This window comes from Uloborus diversus, chromosome 8 (assembly GCF_026930045.1).
Source record: "Uloborus diversus isolate 005 chromosome 8, Udiv.v.3.1, whole genome shotgun sequence".
NCBI classification, from domain to species: domain Eukaryota; kingdom Metazoa; phylum Arthropoda; class Arachnida; order Araneae; family Uloboridae; genus Uloborus; species Uloborus diversus.
The window spans coordinates 34,041,369-34,061,434 of record NC_072738.1 but is presented as its reverse complement, the minus strand read 5'-3'; the positions used below and the strand labels follow the sequence as shown (position 1 = coordinate 34,061,434).

General features: G+C 36.4%; 1 protein-coding gene across 1 annotated transcript in view; it reads left to right on the top strand.

Moving 5' to 3' along the window:
- LOC129228012 (uncharacterized) overlaps positions 1–20,066 on the top strand; it is a 64,787-nt gene that overhangs the window by 21,624 nt on the left and 23,097 nt on the right. Inside the window, exons 4-7 of the mRNA XM_054862640.1 lie at positions 4,366–4,502; positions 5,210–5,394; positions 15,270–15,474; positions 18,491–18,668. Of these exons, the coding sequence (XP_054718615.1) occupies positions 4,366–4,502; positions 5,210–5,394; positions 15,270–15,474; positions 18,491–18,668 (705 nt within the window). The remainder of the gene's footprint in view (positions 1–4,365; positions 4,503–5,209; positions 5,395–15,269; positions 15,475–18,490; positions 18,669–20,066) is intronic.

Sequence of the window (20,066 nt, the reverse complement as noted above, 5' to 3'; positions counted from 1 at the left end):
ATCATTGGGTAATACTTCCAATTCCCATGCTCTGCAAATGATTTCATGGATAGCACATAACTGATCTTGGTCCTTGAACTTCAAAAGCTCTGCTTTAATTCTGTCCGCACCAGCTGAACGATTATTGTTCAATCTTTTAATCGCCAGTTCAATCTCAGAAAGACTGGGAAGGTTGGTTTCATCAGCATTTGCATTCACAGATTCATGGGTGCAATGATTGTTTAGTCTTCGGTTGTCACTGCCATCAAGGAGGTTTTTCAAGTGTTCGCTCCAGCGCTCAAGTACCTCTGGTAGAAACCCAGAGTTACTCATCTTCAATAATAGCGAACCTTTTTTACCTGCTGTGATGCCCTTCCGCAGAAATATTTTGGACCTTTATACTATGACGTAGGTCTGGCACTCATGGGCTCTTACTCTAAAAGGTTGTCTAGTTGTCTCATTTACAAGCACAGGGATATGTTTATCAGATCATCCGCACGTAAAATGGAACTGTGCGTTTGGGAAGGCGGGGCGAAGTGCCTTCTCGGACAATACTAAATCTTGGCAGAAATTAAGCACATTTGCAAATCATTATTTCCCAGTAACGTTTTGGAATTTTGTTTATAGTGCATATAGCACGTGAGAGAAGATATATTCTTCTCACAGGCCCAAGTTTGAGCACAGGTCGTCTACATTTCTAACAGTTAGACCACATAATCTGTGATTAGTAAGCAATGACGTAGAATGTCATTGCCTTTTGCATACTGTAGTTACAATCGATAATAAATGAAAATGAACCAACACATATGTTCCCTTCTTCACTATTAAATTATAAAAGTAAAAATCCTGCAAAAGGTTAAAATAAGCGGCGTGCGCTCGGGGGTCACCAGGGGTACCGCGGTACCCCCATTAGCTCTTAAAAAAAAATGACGAGGTTAAAAGTCTAGAGTACCACAATGCTTTGCTGTGGCTGACAGGCATAGAAGCTTCTCCTAATCAGCTTCTACATCACACACACACATCATTTCTTCTTCTTGTATGCATTTCTTTTATGCTATGATAGTTTTAAAACAATGTTTTCATAAAACGGTGCTGCACAGAGGAAGAACTAATGTTTCGCAAAATCAAGTCAGGCTCTAAATTTGAATAAGAGCTCTTTCTGACACCCTTCAAATGAATTTTTACCCCCTTTTTACACGAAAGAAGTTCAAACCATTTTAACAATTAGTAAAAATATCAAGGAATATCATGCTTTTCATAAAAGAAAAATAAAGATGATCATGTAAAAACTAAAGGTGCTCAGTGGCGTACCTATGGGGTCTAAGGCGTCCCTTGTCAACTTAAAAAATAGCATTGTAGCATCCTCCATCCATATCGTTCCATAGAAATTAATTATTGAAAAAAACATTAGTAATTCATCATGAAATTATTAGAACTTAATTGTCAGTAAAATATTCAACCAGAAGTGGGGGGATTCGGGTATTTCTCAATTAGAAAAGTACCGAAATTGTAGTAGTAGTAAAAACGCAGTTTCAGACAATTTTTGATAATGTTAGGTCTCGGGAGAAGAGAGATTCGGGTTTCATCCCCCGGTAAATTTTTCAATTGAATTTCTAAAAACGTAATTGTGGATTACCTTCTATTTTAAACGGAGGGGGGGGGGGGAGCTACAAGTGTTTCCTCTATGTAGTTTTCGAAATTATAGTTCGAGAAATGTAGTTTTAGACGATTTCAGCTGATGTTAAAGAGAAGAGAGATTCAAAGCCTTCTCTGCAAAGTTTTCGAAATTGGAGCTCGACCAGAAATGCTATTTTTGCCGACCTTCAATAAATTTAGGGGAGGAATTTTTGGAGACTCTCACTCGGAACATTTACGAAATTTAAGTCAAAATTTTAGACGATCTTGACGAATGACGAGAAATTTTTTGAACTTCTCGCTTTAAAAACGCAGGTTTAGTCTTGTCTTTTGCAACATTTCTGGGAGGAGTTTGCTCCCCTTTTAATTTGTAATATAGCTTGTGTCGTATTTGAATAATGTTTCAAAATATTTCTTTTCACGTTGAGAGCTAAAGTGCCCACACCCCTCCCCATTTTCAATAACGAGGAATTATTTGGGGAAGAAGGTCGTTCCTCACCACTCCCAGTTACGTAACTACAATGTATAAATATTAAACAGATCCAGGAGATGCATCATGCATGCAAAATTCTTCTTTTTTAGGGGGGAGGGGCATTAGTGAGTGTCGATTTTTTTCTTCTAGCTTTCTATTGCAACCAAGTTTCTTACAGAAAAGTTATTCAAGTAATCTTCATAATATTTTTTTGAAATAATCTTGACAAACTACCGTTCTTCTTCCTGTTGCACTCTGGGAAAGAGTCACTCCTGTATCACTAAAAGGTATCACAACAGTCTAAAATGTTAAAGGTATTTTTACTGAGACCGCACACGTTTGTATTTCGAACAAATAAAAATATCAGGCTGGAAATTGAAAATTTTATTATTTATAACCAAAAACTCCCAAATGGTTTTAAAAAAGAAAACCTCGGGAAGGAGTTTCCACAATATTTTCATCAGTATTTAAAACAAAAAAAAAAAAAAAAAAAAAAAAAAAGAAAGGGACATAGCAAAGAAAGGGAAGGAAGGGATCCCCGAAACTTGTCCCTTCACTTTACGTTACCAAAGGTGGCCAAGAAGAGCGTTTCTGAAATTTTCATTTTGAGAAAATGGAGGGGGAGATTTCCCAAACCCCATCCTTTCCACTATTGGCATAAGAAATTTCTTTTATATATTTAGGATGCCAATTTCGAAAAGATTCTGAAATTCCCACTCAAATCCCCGAGAAACACACCCCATTCACTATTAATGACTGACTAAAATTCGTTTTTAAGACCTGAATCTGTAAAATTTTCCGGGAGTACCCGAAACCACCCCTCACCTTAATATCATCAAAGATCGTCTAAAATTTCTGTTCTAGATTTTCAATTTCAAAAAAAAAAAAAAAAAAAATCCGGGTGAGTGCACCCAAACTCTCTGTTAATATCATTGAAGGTCATCTACAATTGCATTTCTTGAATTTCAATTTCGGAAAATACTGAGGAGATCCGTGAACTTTTCCGCCTACTAAAAGTGTGCTTTAAAAGCTAAGTTCGAAAATTTTTCTGGAGAGCGTTGTGTTCTTAAAAGTTTGAGTTTCAATTTCAAAAAATGGACGTGGGAAGAATTCCCTGAATATATTCCCCTTAACATTACCAAAGTTAATCTAAAATGCATTTTTAAAGACTAAAATTTCAAAAAAAAATCCACGCGGGAGATACCCCCCGAACCCCCCATTCCTGAGTGCTTACGATTAGGTTCATATTTCTAAATCTCAGTTTTAGTTTTGACTCACTGACTCCATTTTAAAAATCCCCACTTGAAAAAATTCAGATGCCAGCAATGTCCTACACTCATATCTAATTTAGTCTCCTCACCACCCTGTACCCCTTTTCTAATGGTTCTCTAAGCCCCCAAGCTCCCTGGCATAGCGGTACCCCCATTACTGAAGCTCTGCGCACGCCTCTGGAGGCAAATCATATGGTACTCAGTTCATTATTTATTGCTTCCAGAGAATTTTACAAATCTCAAATGCTCTTAACTAGTACACTAAAAAGTTCCGAAACGCCACTGATATTTCGGTGGAACGTTATATGATTTTTCTGGTTTTCACCAACTTTCTGCGAAAATCAAGTGTTTTTGTTAAAAAGTTTCCTGAATTATTATGAGTTGTATGAATGCAGTTTTCTCATTGTTGTGAAAAATATTTTTAGCTCCCAGTTTAAAGATTAACTGAGCGTATTTCTAAAGTGTATCGGTTAAAGCACGACAGCGATATGTTTTGAGTAATTAAAATGAAGCGAATAAGTGTCTGGAATCTGTAGTTTTGAGGGAATTGGAGGAAAGTGAGATGCTTGTTTATTGCAACCCAAATCTTAGCGTTGCTACAGGTGTAGTAATGCATTAGTAGCTCTGTCGGCGAATCAGGAAGGTACCAAGTTGTTTTATTAAATGTGCTAACACTTTTTCTGAAGGATCTTAGAGACATGACTGACTTTAAGCGAAGAAATTTCTGAATTGTTCAGAAAAGTTATTAAATTACTTGAAAATGTTTCTGCATTTTGCAAGGTATATTACTCGCACAAATTGGGCACATTAGCTGCCCATTACTTTCGTGGAATGTTTCTGAATTGTTTGTACAGTGTCATCTAAATATTTCAACATTTAAATCACTCTTACTATTATTAACAATTTGGTTTACAAAGACTAGCACCTTAATGACATTTTAAAGATAATTTTTCATTATTTTATGAGCTTCCTTTTTGAAAAAAAAAAAAAAAACCTCGTATATTTTAGGAATGGATATCTGTCACATTACGCTTTCCTTACATGGAGGGGCTGCGCATGGCCGAGGATGAATATGTAATGGTGATGTGCAAGCCACAGGACCGCGTAGCAACTACACATCACGTGGTGGACATACGTGGAACAGCGTAAGCGTCTCTATTTGTTTTTTTGTCCAGTAGTTTAATGGGCTATGTATTACGAGTGATTTTCAGAGAACACATCTTGAGTCTCAATCAAAAACAGTTACAGCAGCTAAAAACTTCTAACAGCATTAAAACTGACTAAAATGCAGTAAAAATTTTTTACACGTGTTTCAGGTTTACAAGAAGTCTCTTTTTGACAACATTAACCAATTGAAAAAATATAAATACATAAATAATGCTTGATGTAACGAAATACATAGGCCGTGGTAAGAATGAAAAGAACAAAATTCATATTTTATTTGGCATAGCCTGGAAAAGTTGAATTTTGGTGTTGATGAAGTTCAGAAAAAAAATGTATAAAAAATTTTGAATGACATCTTGTGATGCAACAGGTATGGTAAACTTTCATAGAACTACAATATTTGCCAAACTTTCAAGTTCTTTTTTTTTAGTTTCAAGTTATTTTTTTCCATTTCAAATACTGTATAAAAGCACGTAGAAAAACTTGAGTCAAACAAGGAAAATAGGAAAAATATTTTATATTTACCGGGTCTAAGTTTATTTTTTAACAGTTATATCAATTCTCAACTCCCACGTTCATTGCAAAATACTGGTGGAAAATATCAAATATTTGACCTTTTGTCGTTATTTTATTTCATTCCAATAAAATTTATATCCTTCCCGTCACTCTTTTTCTTTTTCGCTTTCAGTTCGGAGGGACGATCCATGCAGACGAAAAAGGTTTTCCGGAGCAACACCCGTGACGTAGCTTGCCGGATGTCCCTCATGTCCAAAGCTCAAGGCAGCCGCAGTTTCAACAAAGAGATGAAATCTGGGGCCATGGTGCGAGTAGGACAGGATCTGCAAATCAGAGGAATTGTGAAAGAAGGAGATGGTAAGAGCATGATATTTCATTCTGTTGATGGTCAGCTAATAGCAACAGGCCGCTACACACAACATTTAGATCATAAGCAGTAAGTAGGTGTTCCAAAAATGACCGATACATTTGAAAATTCAGTGAAAAGTAAACGGGCAGCGATAGATATATACCGTTTGTTGTGTTACGCTTCGGACAACAGTATATTTTCAGACAGGAAAACTTTCAAAATTAGTTACAACGCTCCTCAACAGATGGCGCTGCAGTATTTTAAAAGGCATAAAAGAAAACGCAATCTAAAATCGCCATAATGACCCGTATGTTTAAAAAATCAATAAAAACCAAACGGGCAGCGACAGAAATACACTGTTTATTTGCAATATACTTGGAAAAAGAGTAAATTTTCAGATATTCACATCTGCAGTCTTCTCTAAATACCTGTAGCGCCATCTGTTGAGGAACATGGTAACTAATTTTGAAATTTTGTGTGTGAAAATTTACTCTTGTCCCAAGCATAGTGTAACAAACAGTATATTTCTATCGCTGCCCGTTTAGTTTTTACTGATTTTTCAAATGTATCAGTCATTTATGGAACACCGTGAACATGCATTATCCCTTTCAGGGGCGCATCATTAATTTTTGAGAAATTTGAAGAAAAACAACCACAAGTAGGTTTATTTGATCATCTAGACATAGATTTTTTCAGTTAAAAATTTTTTTTTGGCGACTTTTTCCGCTGGGGGTGGTGTCCCCATTTGTTCACACCCCCCACCTGGGGAAGGACAAAAACATGTTTACACATGTAAAAACGAATTGGAATCATTTAGAACAATATAATTGAGTACCTCAGGTAAAATCAAGAAAAATGATTCACTCTTTCAGCGCTCATTAAAAATTTTAAAATCTGAAACAAAATTCCAATTTTGGGGTAAACGAAAAATTGAAAATTGGATGATTTGGACAAGAAATTGAGCCTACGAAAAAAATATTTTTTTTTTGCTATTCTGCCATCTCATTTTATTCATTGAACTCAAAAGAAGAGAACTCAGGCGACCTTGATTCAAAACATTCGGGAAAAAAAAGAGAAAAAAATTTATAAATTGGTGGTTTCACAGCGCGACCACCACCCCTAAAAGGGTTAAACAGTCCGGTTGTGCGATCCAGAGACTGCACTTTCGTCGTTTTTATGATCTCCTCAGTCTAGAATAGAGAATCACCAAGCTGGGGGCAGCATGAAATTTGCTTTCTGTCACAAAATCGTCAATTTTACTCCTTTGATTCTGATTTTTACTATGGCACCATTTAGTGGTGAAGGTTACTATTAGAGATTACAAAAACATGGCTGCATGAAAATATATTCTTGGAAATTAACAGTGTCTCAAGGTACAGTCATAGAAAAAAAAACGAAGCACTCAATCGTATTCAAAGAGTATTGACATTAGAGACACGTGTAAGGTGTTTTTGCTTCAGGAATAAAGCGTTTTACATAAGAATTTAAAAAAAATTGTTGTTAAGGGGTCGTCTTCACATTGAAACGAGCATCAACTTCAAATTTTTCAACGAGAACCCCCCTTTTTTATCACATATTTATGATCCGCATCCTTTTTCAACTTTGTATACAAAGTTTTGTTTCATTGGATCCAGCCATTACTTCAGAATCGAGTTTTGAAAAATTCCTCTCGTAATGTTAAAACGTATTTTGATATTTTTACTCATAACACAAAAACTACATTAGGCACGGCAAATATTGTTTTTTTACATCAAAATATGAATTGACCCAATAATAAATTCATCATTTACAACACCTAGAATGTAATCTTAGCTTTTTTATGAATTATTTTAATATTTTTTGAAAAAAATATGATCTGAAACTATACTAAATTTTAACAGAAAAACAATCTAGAAGAGCTTTTATGTGAGAATCCAAAATTTGGTCTCAAAATTTTCAGTAGTTTTTGCGCTATGCTTAAAAATTCATTTTTTCCCACTTTAGGGGACCGTATACCTTTTTAAAACAGAAATTATGAAAGTTGGTTTCTTCGTAAAAAAGGAAAAAAATTGTTCAACAAAATAAGCAAACCAATTATAACGTGGTTTTTCTACATTAGAATTTCGTCTATGACTTTTTTAAACGTACAAATGTATTCGCTGTCTCTGCAGAAGAACAACACAATATTGCAACCGTCAGCTTTTTTGTGGATATCGTTCAAACGTCAATGTGTTAATAATGCGAAACACTACTTCAATGTCTAATAAAAGAATATTTTATAGAACTTTTAAAATTAAAAGCTACACTTAAAATACTTCTGTTTTTTTTTTTTTTGAGCAATCACGATTGCTTATTGTTCTTATTTGACCGTTTTTGGTGTCCGTGCCTTTTTCAACATGGACCAGGGACACCAGCACCACCGCCCACCGTCCTCTGCTGGCGGCGCGGCGCGGCTGCTCCGGTTTTGAGCTATCCGATCTCCTGGTCGGAGGCGTCCATGTCCTACACACACGCACGTTCACACACATACACACACACGACTTCACACACGCCTACGTGCATACACACAGGTCTACGCGCACACACAACTATGCACACGTAGGAGGAGAGGCACTCTTGGGGGGGACAGGAGCCGTTTCTAGAAACAATAACTCCAACGAGTTGGGTCCTGTCTCAGTTCGTGATTGCGAAAAACATAATTTGGATTCAAAATTTCAGAATTCAAATTAATGTTCTTTTTTTTTTTTTTTTTTTCCTTTCTGCGTTTAGCCCTTGCTTTTCGTAAAACAATAACTTAGAAAAAAAAATAACATGCACAACTTTTTCACAGAAGCGTACAATAAAAACTCATTGCCTTGCTAGTCATGTTGCAGTAGTGTGAGTTTCGCCTTTAACACTATCCAGATGGGTCAATAGGTAATATTTGCTCTTAGATAAGTTTACTGGTTTTGAGGAATTATTATTATTATTATTTATTCTTTTTTTTTGTAAAGTGTTTGAATAATTTTCAATGTGTTAAGATCTAGGAGAGGAAATGTCAGCCGCAGTACTGGGCCGCGTGCTTTGAGCCGTATTCTGCACAAAAGTAGTAGTTGTGGCTAATTGTGAACTTTTTTTTTTTTTTTTGACTTTGTCAAAAATTTAACAAAACATTAATTTGGGTGTTAGATTAAGTTGAGTTTTTGCCTATTCTTACTTATAATTGAAATACTATTTTTCTATTCACTTTCTCGGTCATTGTCCGTGCATTTCACATTTAAATCATTCCCGCGAGACGAAGATAAAATTTCAAATTATTTTCTTCTTTTCTGAATAACATGGAAAAATATCGACAAAGAAAGAAAGTTATAATAAATTATTGTTATTAACTACTCGATGCCTATCTTATTAAATGCATGTTTTTCAGAAGTCAATATCTGAATATTCGACTCCAATTTTGTGACACTGGAACTGATTCTACTTTCTGATCTTATCCTCTAAGCAAACAGCCCGCGTCATGACTGCGATGTAATTTCGGTTCGGTTTTCCCATTCGATGGCTGGTGTGGGCGCTAATAATGACCACAACAGGCTCGAATCAAGGTTTAGCCGAAGGATGAAACAGATGTAATGTTATTGAAGCTGAGAGTGCCTAAAAACTGGTGGATGAAGAAAATTTATCCCACCAGTGGGATGCCGTAAACATACAGCAGATAAATTTGCTTTACCTACCGCACTCTTAGCTTTAATGAGGTGACTTCTGTCTCCTTCACGGCTAGTTTCGATTCCAGTCTGTGAAATCCACAAAAGGGGCGAAATAGTAGTCTATGGTTAGATTAATCCGCCTGTCGGGTATGCTGTGTGTAGTATTGCGATAGGTGCGCCTGCCTAATGCCTGATACTATAGAAAATTATCGTTTGCAAGTATGTAGTGCGCGAAACAAAATCAAATGATGCTAAGCTTTGTTTGCGAGTGCAAAGTTACAAAATCGGAGAAATGACAAGAACTCTTATTTCGGTTCACCTTGGTTTAAGCTAAAATAACTTTTGTCTTTTTAAATTACGGGTTGGACCATCTCGAATCTCGTTGCAAGACAGCATTGGGAAATTACTTTAATAAATTGCTTTTAAAACCATTACATATTTAACAAAAACCGCCGATTGTGTTATGCTTTTAAATAATACCACACATTATGATCTTCCGCATCAAATTTGGATTTGAAACAAATTCTTTTTTTTTTTGATTAAAAAAAAGTCGCTAGAACAATTACTGTGTTTGTCTACTGTGTTAATTCAAATAACCAAAATTTTCCCCAAAAAAGTTCGAGTAGGAACGGTTAGCTCATTAACGGGTATTTATATTTTCCTGTTTCCGTTTCATTTTTTAGATTGATACTTCATTAATTTTATGTGTTTAGAGCAAATTTTCACGGAATAAATGGACCTTGCTTGTCTCGAGTCTCCAATCTATTTAATGCTGCGTCTTCCCACGTTGTGCGGTACATTTTTTATATTTTTGTGTGCGATGACCCAAACTTCTGCCGATGTTCTGCGAAATTAAAAACGCGCAATTCCATTTTACATCAAAAGACTTTCTGTTCATTCCAAAATAAACCTGCAACAATTGCTGCTTAAAATGTTCTTAAAATTGAAATAGAAAAAGAACAAAATTGAATTTTCGAAAAATCACTTCGAGGTGCACACCCCCATGCTACAAACTAACTTTGTGCCAAATTTCATGAAAATCGGCCGAACGCGCGCAATGCGCGTCACAGAGTTCCAGACATTCTACAGACATCCTCCAGACAGAGAGACTTTGAGCTTTATTATTAGTAAAGAAGAAAATAGGGGCTAAAATCGCAAAGCACGATGTTGTTCTGATTTTTTAACATGTTGTTTGCGTCAGTTAGGGTAGTGTAAATCTAAGATTGCAGTTTTCAAAAGCCTGTGCTCACTGCAACTGCGAAATTTTCTTACTTTTCTTAGTTTTTCCTTTCTAACTCCTAAACTATGCAACTTTTGATTTTAAATGTGGAGTTTAAAGTACATTAAATTTTGAACAATTAAAGTTAAAGTGGCGTTCTGCACGATCAATAGTTTATGAGATCGTGCTTCAAAAATTGACCATTTTTGGCGAAAAATGAAAAAATAATGCTTTGATCACATTTCAGGTCAAATATTTAGACACACGGCAGTGTGTCAGCCAAGTTCGGAAATCAGGCGATACATCTGCCAGTGTATATCGTACACGAACCATTTCAAGCTACTTTTAACCCCCTCATTTCTCAAAAAGTATTAAATCTAAGTGCTTTAAATTTTGTATGTCTAATAGAGCTGCATAGAAGACCTATAAGCTTAAATTTCATGAGCGTACCTCTTATAGTTATGGAATTATTAAGATCTGAAAAGTGTAACTTTTAACACTGTTTCACTCACTCATCAAAATGTTCACGAACTTCCAAGGGTCTCACATACTTGAAATTTGGTATAAAGATATATTTTCATGCACATGTAAACGGAAAAAACTAAAAAGGCAAAAAAACTACATTAAAATAGCAAAAAACTACGCTATTTTTTATGAGCATCACTGCGTAATCACTTCACCGCGCGATTGCAAAATATTTCGCCAAATAAATCAAAACAAATGGGCTCATGAAACGTTGCTAAAACAAGTTTGTTGAAGCATTAAATTGACAATTTAATTTCTAACAAAGATGGGGCTTTAAGCAGCACTTTAAATTCCACTAAAATGAAAAATGATCCATCAAAAAATTGCAAATCTAGAGCTATGCCCTTACAATCAAAAATAACCAGTTTTAAAATTTATGAACCTTTAGATCTCAATTAAATGCAAAATTTTACCACAGGAGCAAAAATGGCAGCAATAATTTCAACAATCAGGAAATATTTTCGCCAATTATGCATATTTTACGATCTACATTATGATAATCCCTCCGAACAATAAAGAAATTCCAGACAGATTTCGAGATGAGTCTTAGCAATTTTCCTAACTGTCGACAAATTTGAGGACGCCAAAGACCAAGAGCTAATGTACTTCGGCCTTGCTGATAAAATGAAAAAAACAAAAGACGATTATTGCCCGAAATTGGCGATCGCGCCAATTCCCCAGTTATCGAAATATCTTCAAAACTTCTAATAAAGAGAAACCACAAATCAGTGCACCGTAAAAGCAGAGAAAAGAAAGGAAAACATATATTTGCATATGCTGTTGCATTTATAATTGTCTAAATTAGAACATAACCTTTGATTTAGTTTTTTAAAAAGTAATGATATCCCAACAAAACATAAATGTGAAAAAGAAGCCATGTTCGGTCGAAATGAGATTCGGGGTAGACGGTGTCACCGACAAAAAAAAAAGTTCAGATCTAAACGGTTACCAAGTTCCATAGCAGTTCCTCATAGATGTTGGATTTTCCCATGTTCTTCGATTCATTTAGAAAACAATTTTTTACTTTCTTTGATATTGGATTTAAAAGTTGGCAAATTTGAAAGAAATACATTGATGACTAAAACTTGCCGCAAGTTTAAAATCCATTATTGTAGGGGTGTGTATGGGTGTGTAGGAGTGAGTGTATGTGTGTGTATGTGTGTGTGTGTGTGAGATGGTGTGTGTATGTATGCGTGTGTGTGTAGGATATGGACGCAACCTCGAGACGGTTTTCGCTAGAGGAGCAGCATCGTGAGGCCGGTCGACGGTGGTGCTGCAGAGGGAGGCGGGGGGAAAATAAAAACATAGGAACATCAAAAACAGTCAAATGAGAATAATAAGCAATGTGATTGCTCAAAAAAAAATTCCCTCACGCCCGGGAAAAGTTTTTTGACAATCCCCAAATCAAAAGTTTTATATGCAAAAAAAGAAAACGAGGATTATTGGTTCTATTATGCTTTTGTTTTTGTTTTTTTTTTCTTTCCAATTTTCAGCGGTCCGCGAGTCGAAGGTTTTTTTGCGAAAGGAGAAAAAAAAGTAAAGAAAAAAAAAGAAAGAAAGAAGGAAGAGGCGCAGGGGAGGGGGGGGGGTTAAAAGCTAAACCTCACACGCCCGGAAATTCTTTCAAAAGCTTCGGTGGTCAGAAAAGATTGAGAAACTATGATCTAAGCGCAGCGTTTCTTAATTTCTTTTATTTGTGGAATCCTTTTTTATGCTCGTTTTTTTTTTTGAGCAATCACGATTGCTTATTGTTCTCATTTGACTGTTTTGATGTCCTATCTTTTTATTTTCCCACCGCCACCCTCCGCACCATCACCGTCGACCGGGTCCTCACGATGCTGCTCCTATAGCGAAAGCTGTCTCCAGGTTGCATCCATGTCCTACACATACGCGCATACATACACAACTACACACGCACGCACACACACACATCCCTACACACACATACACAAACACATACACACAACTACCCACACATTCATGCCTGCACACACACTCAAACACATATGCTTTCATACACATACCCCCCCACATACACATTCATATACACAACTACCCACACACTTATGCCAGCACACAGACACAAACACACATGCCTACACACATACACATACCCCCTACTCACAAACACACATACCCCCCACACACAAACACACACGCCTACATACACACACTCGTGATTGCGAAAAACATAATTTGAATTCAAGATGTCAAAATTCAATTTTTTTTTTTTTTTTTTTTGAGCAATCACGATTGCTTATTGCTTTCATTTGACTGTTTTTGATGTCCTATCATTTTTCCCACCGCCACCCTCCACAGCATCACCGTCGACCGGATCCTCACGATGCTGCACCTCTAGCGAAAACCGTCTCCAGGTTTCGTCAATATCCTACACTTACACGCATACATACACGCACCCTACACACATATACATATATACACCTACATACATACACAAACACATACATACACAAACACACTCACATATACACAACTACCCACACACTCATGCCTGCACACAGACACAAACACATATGCCTACACACACATACACATACCCCCACACACACATCCACACAACTACCCACACACTCATGCCTGCACACAGACACAAACACACATGCCTACACACACACACATACCCTCCACACACAAACACACACGCTTACATATGCACACACACTCGTGATTGCGAAAAACATAATTTGAATTCAAGATGAGATAATTCAAATTATTTTTTTTTTTTTTTTTTGTGGAACCCCTGGATTTTTTCTCACCAGTTCAGAGGGGACCCAGGTTTTTACCTTAAACAAACTATCGCATTAACTGTTTGTCATTAAATCGCTAATTAAATTGATTTCATTGTCGATCATGCTAATTATAGATTACTGCTGGTTATTATTTGTTATTGTAAAATACCAATCAATCCTATTTGTAACTGTGAGTATTTTCAAAAGGGACAAATAACCTCAGAACTTGTGAATCAGCGGGATGCTTGACTGTGCGTTGAATGTAGTCGGGATGACATTCCTCTCCCCTTTGCGGCGCGGGTGATGCAATTTTTTTTTACCACCACTGTACATTGAAATTTCGCCCTTTCTCCCCTGTGATCTTTATAGAACATTCGCAAAAGGAAGGAAATTAATTGGTCAATATGAATTTGCAAAGGAAAGAAACTTCAGTGATCAATAAGGGAAGCTTAAATGAGAAAAAAATTGGCTGTTCAGTATAGAATTTTTTAGAAGAAAAGCTAATAGGAATAATCTTACCAGGAAACCATACGATAGTGAAAAAAGAGAAAAAAAAATAAATGAGTAGCAATCAACAGAGAATAGTAAAAATGTTTCTGCACGCATAAATTATTTGCCCTCATATCCCCGTTATCGAAATATAAGGTCTTAAAGTCTGTTGAAGTTTTAGAAAAGTCGTCAAATTTAACGCGTTTTGGTGGAGTAATGGAAGACATCTTTTTTCCTGCTGTGTAGATGGATGTCCTGCTACATGCAGACGGGGATATCTTGCGGTATCTTCAATTTGTCTCTAAGCCTTTAAAGTAGGCACTTTTCTTAAAATTTCGGCAAATTTTATGCCTCTACTAACTGCGTCACCCGACTTTGCACGGTTTACCTCGAAAATAAAAGTTATGTTGAGTGACACGTGTTCAACAATCACGCTTGAACAAAAAAAAAAAAAAAACTGTAAAATTTTGTGGCAGATTCCAGAAAAACAACACCAAAAGGAAACATTTTAAATCTCCCAATTACAGGAAAAGCCTCAAAACAAAACACAGAATTTTATTTGTTCGCATTCGAGAAAAAAATGGCAACAGATATTTGTTCTCAATGATTTTCTTCACGCTACAAATTTCAATAAAAGCATTGTAACGGAAAGTTGAGATAAAGCACTGAATAATAACTCGAATGAAGGAAAGCCTTCGAATAATAGCGATTTTATGTCGAAATAGTAATTCTATGTCCAAAAAAGGATCATAATTAATGGTTTTAAATGATTTATGTGCTAATTACTATCAAAGGATTATGTTAAATAGCCAAACATCAAGACGGGAAAATTACGAATCCATCGATACCTGGTTCGATGGTGAATTTACTGGCGTTCGGGAGAACTAACTTGGACATCGATAGACAGACAGATTCATAGATAGGTACATACGCTCAGTTTTTAATTATTTAAGATATCTCGATGACCGGGACACAAGGGCAAACACTTTTTGCGTCAAAAAATTAATCAATAAGCGCTTTGGATTGCTTTTTGAATACTTTTATTATTACACAACTTATGTGATTCTCCATTAAGAAGGGAGAACGTTGGCTGATAGAATGTGGCCTCCAAAAACTCTTTATTGCTTTAGTGCATTTTCTTTTCTTTTTTTTTCTTTGGAAATTTCTGTGTGTGATTCCTCTTTGTGATTTGCCAAAATCTTTGCCTAAGCGAAATATTATTTTCATCTTTCGTTCAGGTTGGAACTACGCAATGTTGAAAGACGTAATCATATCTCGAGTGCCTGGTAACAAAGTACTCGCCAGTCCTCGTACGTTTCCTTCCAGCAGCTTGGATCTCTTGGGCAACGGTGTGGATGTTGGCGAAGTGTACAGAGATAACAGACCCGTTAAAGTTGCTGACTCGGCATCGCACGATTTGGCTCAGCTGGTGTTCAGCGACGGGTAAGTTGAGCTACTACGTCGATCCACTTTCTTTTGACATCCGCTCAGTTTCCTGTCACACAGTCCAGTCACAAAAGTTGAGCAATTGCGATTCTTATTATCTTCACTTAGTCGTAGTTGATGTCCTATACTTTTTAGGTCCACTGGCCCCTGCACGCGGGAGCTTTTCGTGGGCGGAGGCGGCGATGGTCTTTAGATCTTCGTCCATGTCCACCGGAATTAACTTTATTTATACCGACTGTACATAACACTTCAGACATAAACAGCATCCAGCACACAAAACCTAGCATCCAGAACACAATATCAAGCACACCACATCCAGTATTCAGCACGCAACATCCAGTATCCAGCAAGCAACATCCAGTATCCAGCACACAACATCCAATATCCAGCACACAACATCCAGCATCTAACAGACAATATCGAGCATCCAGCACACAACATCCAGCATCCAGCACACAACATCCAGCATCCAGCACACAACATCCAGCATCCAGCACACAACATCCAGCATCCAGCACACAACATCCAGCATCCAGCACACAACATCCAGCACACAACATCCAGCATCCAGCACACAACATCCAGCATCCAGCACACAACATCGAGCTTCCAGCACACAACATACAATATCCAGCACACTACACCCAGCATCTAGCGAACAACATCGATCATCCAACACATGACATCTAGCAACCAGTCTCTGACATTCGTTTGAATTTTGACGTCTTGAATTCAAGTTATGTTTTTGGCAATTATAAGAACCCAACCCCCAATCTAAGAATTTACAGTATTAGTTGAAGCGATATAAATATCGCAGACATCAATAACTGAAAAGGGAGTCTTTGAAAGAAAAGACTGCGTCACAGTTCAATCATCAGAGGCTCTAGTAGTTTTGCCGCCCTAGGCGAAATTAAAGAGAGCCCCCCCCCCCCGGCTAATTGAATAATATTGATGATGATAACAAAAAACTAAATAAATATAATAAAATAAAAATAATAGAAAAGTGCTTGAAATTAAAGTGAGTTTCGTTTCTAGTTAAATTTCAAACTTATCTTTTTTATCTTTTTTAGCATTAAAGTATTGCATTTTATGGCACTGTAACATATTAATATTTTCAAAAGATTTTTAATTCACGAAATTTGCCGCCTATAAAATTAAATTGAATTTCTAGTTAAATTCCCAACTGTGTCTTGCATATCCAAGCACTGGTACACACTCTAAATTATTATTATTATTATTATTATTATTATTATTATTAGCATTGAAACTGTGAATCCTATAGCGCTGAAGCAGATAAATATTCGTACTTAAAAAACCTAATAATGTTTCAACTTCGAGATTTGTCACCCCTAAAACCAGCCACCCTAGGCGGCCGCCTAGGTCGCCTATCTCAGGAACTGGGCCGGTTAAAGGCAAAGCTTTTGAGAAAATTTTAGTTCCTGGTAAATATGCAACCCAAGAGAAGAAACCCAAAGAGTATCCAACGAGTATGCTAAGCAAAAAAATCGTACCTGCACTTTTTATCAAAATTGAGTTACGATCACTAAGTGATTCTTTGTCACATTTTCAACTGAATACAATATTTTATGGTCAATTGTAAATAATAAATATTTTTTGAAATATTTTTTGAATTCTGAAAAATTTAAATTTGTACCAAATACATAGAGGCACTCAACTTTAAACGGCAATTTATCATTTTGAATTCAGATGCAGATTCGACTTTTGCGTTTAGCAAGGCAACGGTCCTATCACAACTGGTGATTAAGAAAAACATAATTTGATTTCAAGATAATAAAATTCAAATTAAATATCAGGGACTTAACACTAGACTTTATTTTTCTTTTCTGTTCTTAAATTTGGATTCTTATCTGATCAAGTTTTTTTTTCCTATAGTTAAAATATCAATATTGAAGATAAATGTCTCTAACGTCAAATACTGAAAAGGGTGTCTATGTAAGAAAACACTTCGTCACTTCGGGCGACAGAGGCAAAGCGTTAATTCTGAACTCATCTTTATTCTTCTGGACTTTAAGCCATTGCATTTGTATTTGTATTTGTGTTTACGTTTTTAGAGTTCTCCTTCGCGCAGTTGCTATCCGTTGGCTAGAAAACTTAAAAAACTTATGAGAACTTTTTTTTTCTGGTAAATAAGCAAACTTTTTCAGTATACTGTAAATAATTCTAAAACGCTACTGATAATTTCCGTGAAGCGTTTCGGGATTATACAGATTTTCATGCACTTCCTGAGAAAATCAAGTATCATCGTGAAAACAGTTTCCTGAATTTCTACAAGTTGTACGAATGCAGACTTCTCACTAGTGTGAAAATATTTTTAGCCACCAGTTTAAAGATTAACAGAGGGTATTTATTAGATGCATCGTCTTCAGCTTGCGCAAGGCCCATCCAAAGTGATAGAATTCTAAATAACAGCGATCTGGTCTGAAATCCTTTACTCTGTAAGAAATGCAGGCAAAGTTCTTTGCAGGTATATGTTTGTTATGTTAAGTTAGCTTTGGCTGTGTTAGCATTACTGCTTGATTGACCATGAAAACGTACCTGTTTTTGCGAATCGTTATTGGCAGAAATTAGGCACGTCAGCTGCCCATTATTTTGAAGGAACGTTTCCATAATTGCTTTTACAGTTAAACTAATTTGTTATTTTTTTCTGAATTTCCAATTCAACTAGATCTTTTCGTGCTTAAGACAATTTTAAAAGGTTTTTTAAAACCTTTTTAAGCGAGCTTGCCGTCTGTTGGTTTGAGAGCTGAAAGAATTTTTTAGACTCCTCTGGTTTCTGGTAACGTTTTCAGGAAATAAGTAATATGATAATTGTTCCGTTAATTTCTTACTTATTTTAACTTTAATGTCTAAAATCACCGCGCTCTGTGGATCAAATAGCTTTTCCTTCAGACGAACCAGTCTTTAGCCAGCAGAGTGTTATTATTTCGACACATCTTATAGGTATAATAACTTGACAAACCAAATTCATTTTGATTCGCTCTTTTTTTCCTAGATGCCGCAATCCTTCTTATCGTCCTGTCGCCCCTTTTCATCCTCAGAGGGACCCCAAGAATCCTTTGTCCGTCAGTTTCACCTTCAAGGCGTTCATGTTTCAAGACATGCTGGATGGAGAATCTTTACGGTTGTCTGCACAAGTCGTCGCTTGCTCTGAACTTGCTGATTGTCAACAAGTAAGGAATCGACACGTAGCGACGGAATTTTTAAGACACATAAATTTACCTTGAAAAAAATTCTTTAAAGCATTGACTCAATATTACTGGATCGTAAGAGAAAATGGAATCGTCGTCCGGAAATGAAATCTCCCGAAACTTACTTTTAGTATGCTGCAAATGAGTGAACTATTTATTATGTTTTGAAAAAAGTTGAAAAATGTAGCCATCGAAAGAGCATTTTGAGACATATTTTTTAAGCAAAAATTATTTGCCCTCCTCTACCAGCCCGTAATCGAGTTATAAGGCCTTAAAGCCTACCGAAATTTTAAGAAAAGTACCAAATTTGAGGACTTGGCGAGAAATTGATCACGCAAATCACCGTCTGCATCCACCTAAATATCATGTAAAAAGATGCCTTCCATTACTCACCAAAACTCGTTAAACCTAGTGACTTTCCTTACAATTGAGATTTTGTTGCAGGAGGGCTCAAAATTTAAATATCTGGGCATATCCAAAGAACTGCATGCTGGCCAGAACTGCATGCGATATTTCAGACAGCCCGGTTATCAAATCCAGAGCCTGCAGTTTCTGGCTGGGCGGTAACTTACTGCTACATACCGCAAGCTTTGCCTTCAATTCAAGAATCGAACCGCACCTTGCTGTGGACACTCTCTGGTGAGATAAATTGACTGTATCTACCAGTTTGTTGGCGCTCTCACCTTCAATCAGGTCACATCTCCCTCCTAAGAAGTCTTAGCGGCAGAGTTGCTAGATTAGAAAAAATTTCCCCATTTTGGGGAAATCTTGTGCTTTCTGGGGAAAAATTTCTTTCGTGGGGACAACCTGATGAGAAGAAAAAAAGAATTCTTTTCGCATTTGAATTCGCGTATTTACATCTGGTAGTTACGTTGTTTATCAAACAGCGTTGGTTTAGCTTTGCTCAACTTTATGGATTTCGCATTATGTGGAGTATTATACTAATGTTCTGCGTGAGAAATTAGTTGATACGTGAAACGGGTAAAAGTAAGTGAGTGTGATGAAGAATGTTCTTGGATAAATACATACTAAGTTCATAGTTTTAATGTGCATACAGAAGCAGAGTAGTAAATGCGAGTAGAAAACAAATATTCGACTATTTCTTATTTTTCGGTCAGGCGCTTGTATTTAAGAAGATTTTTGAAAAAAAAAAAGCGAAAATGGAGAGGGGGGGGAATTGGAGAATTTTATAAGAAAATTTCGTTTTTTGGGGGGAAAAAAATTTTCAAGAGACAAAAATATCATAGGAAGTCGATTCATTTTATGAAAACATTAGTGGAAAAATAATTTTTGAATTTGGGGAATTTTGATAGAAAACATCGCTTTTGGGGGAAAAGTTAGAAGGGAAGTGGAGAAATTTGGATTTGACCACCTGGCAAC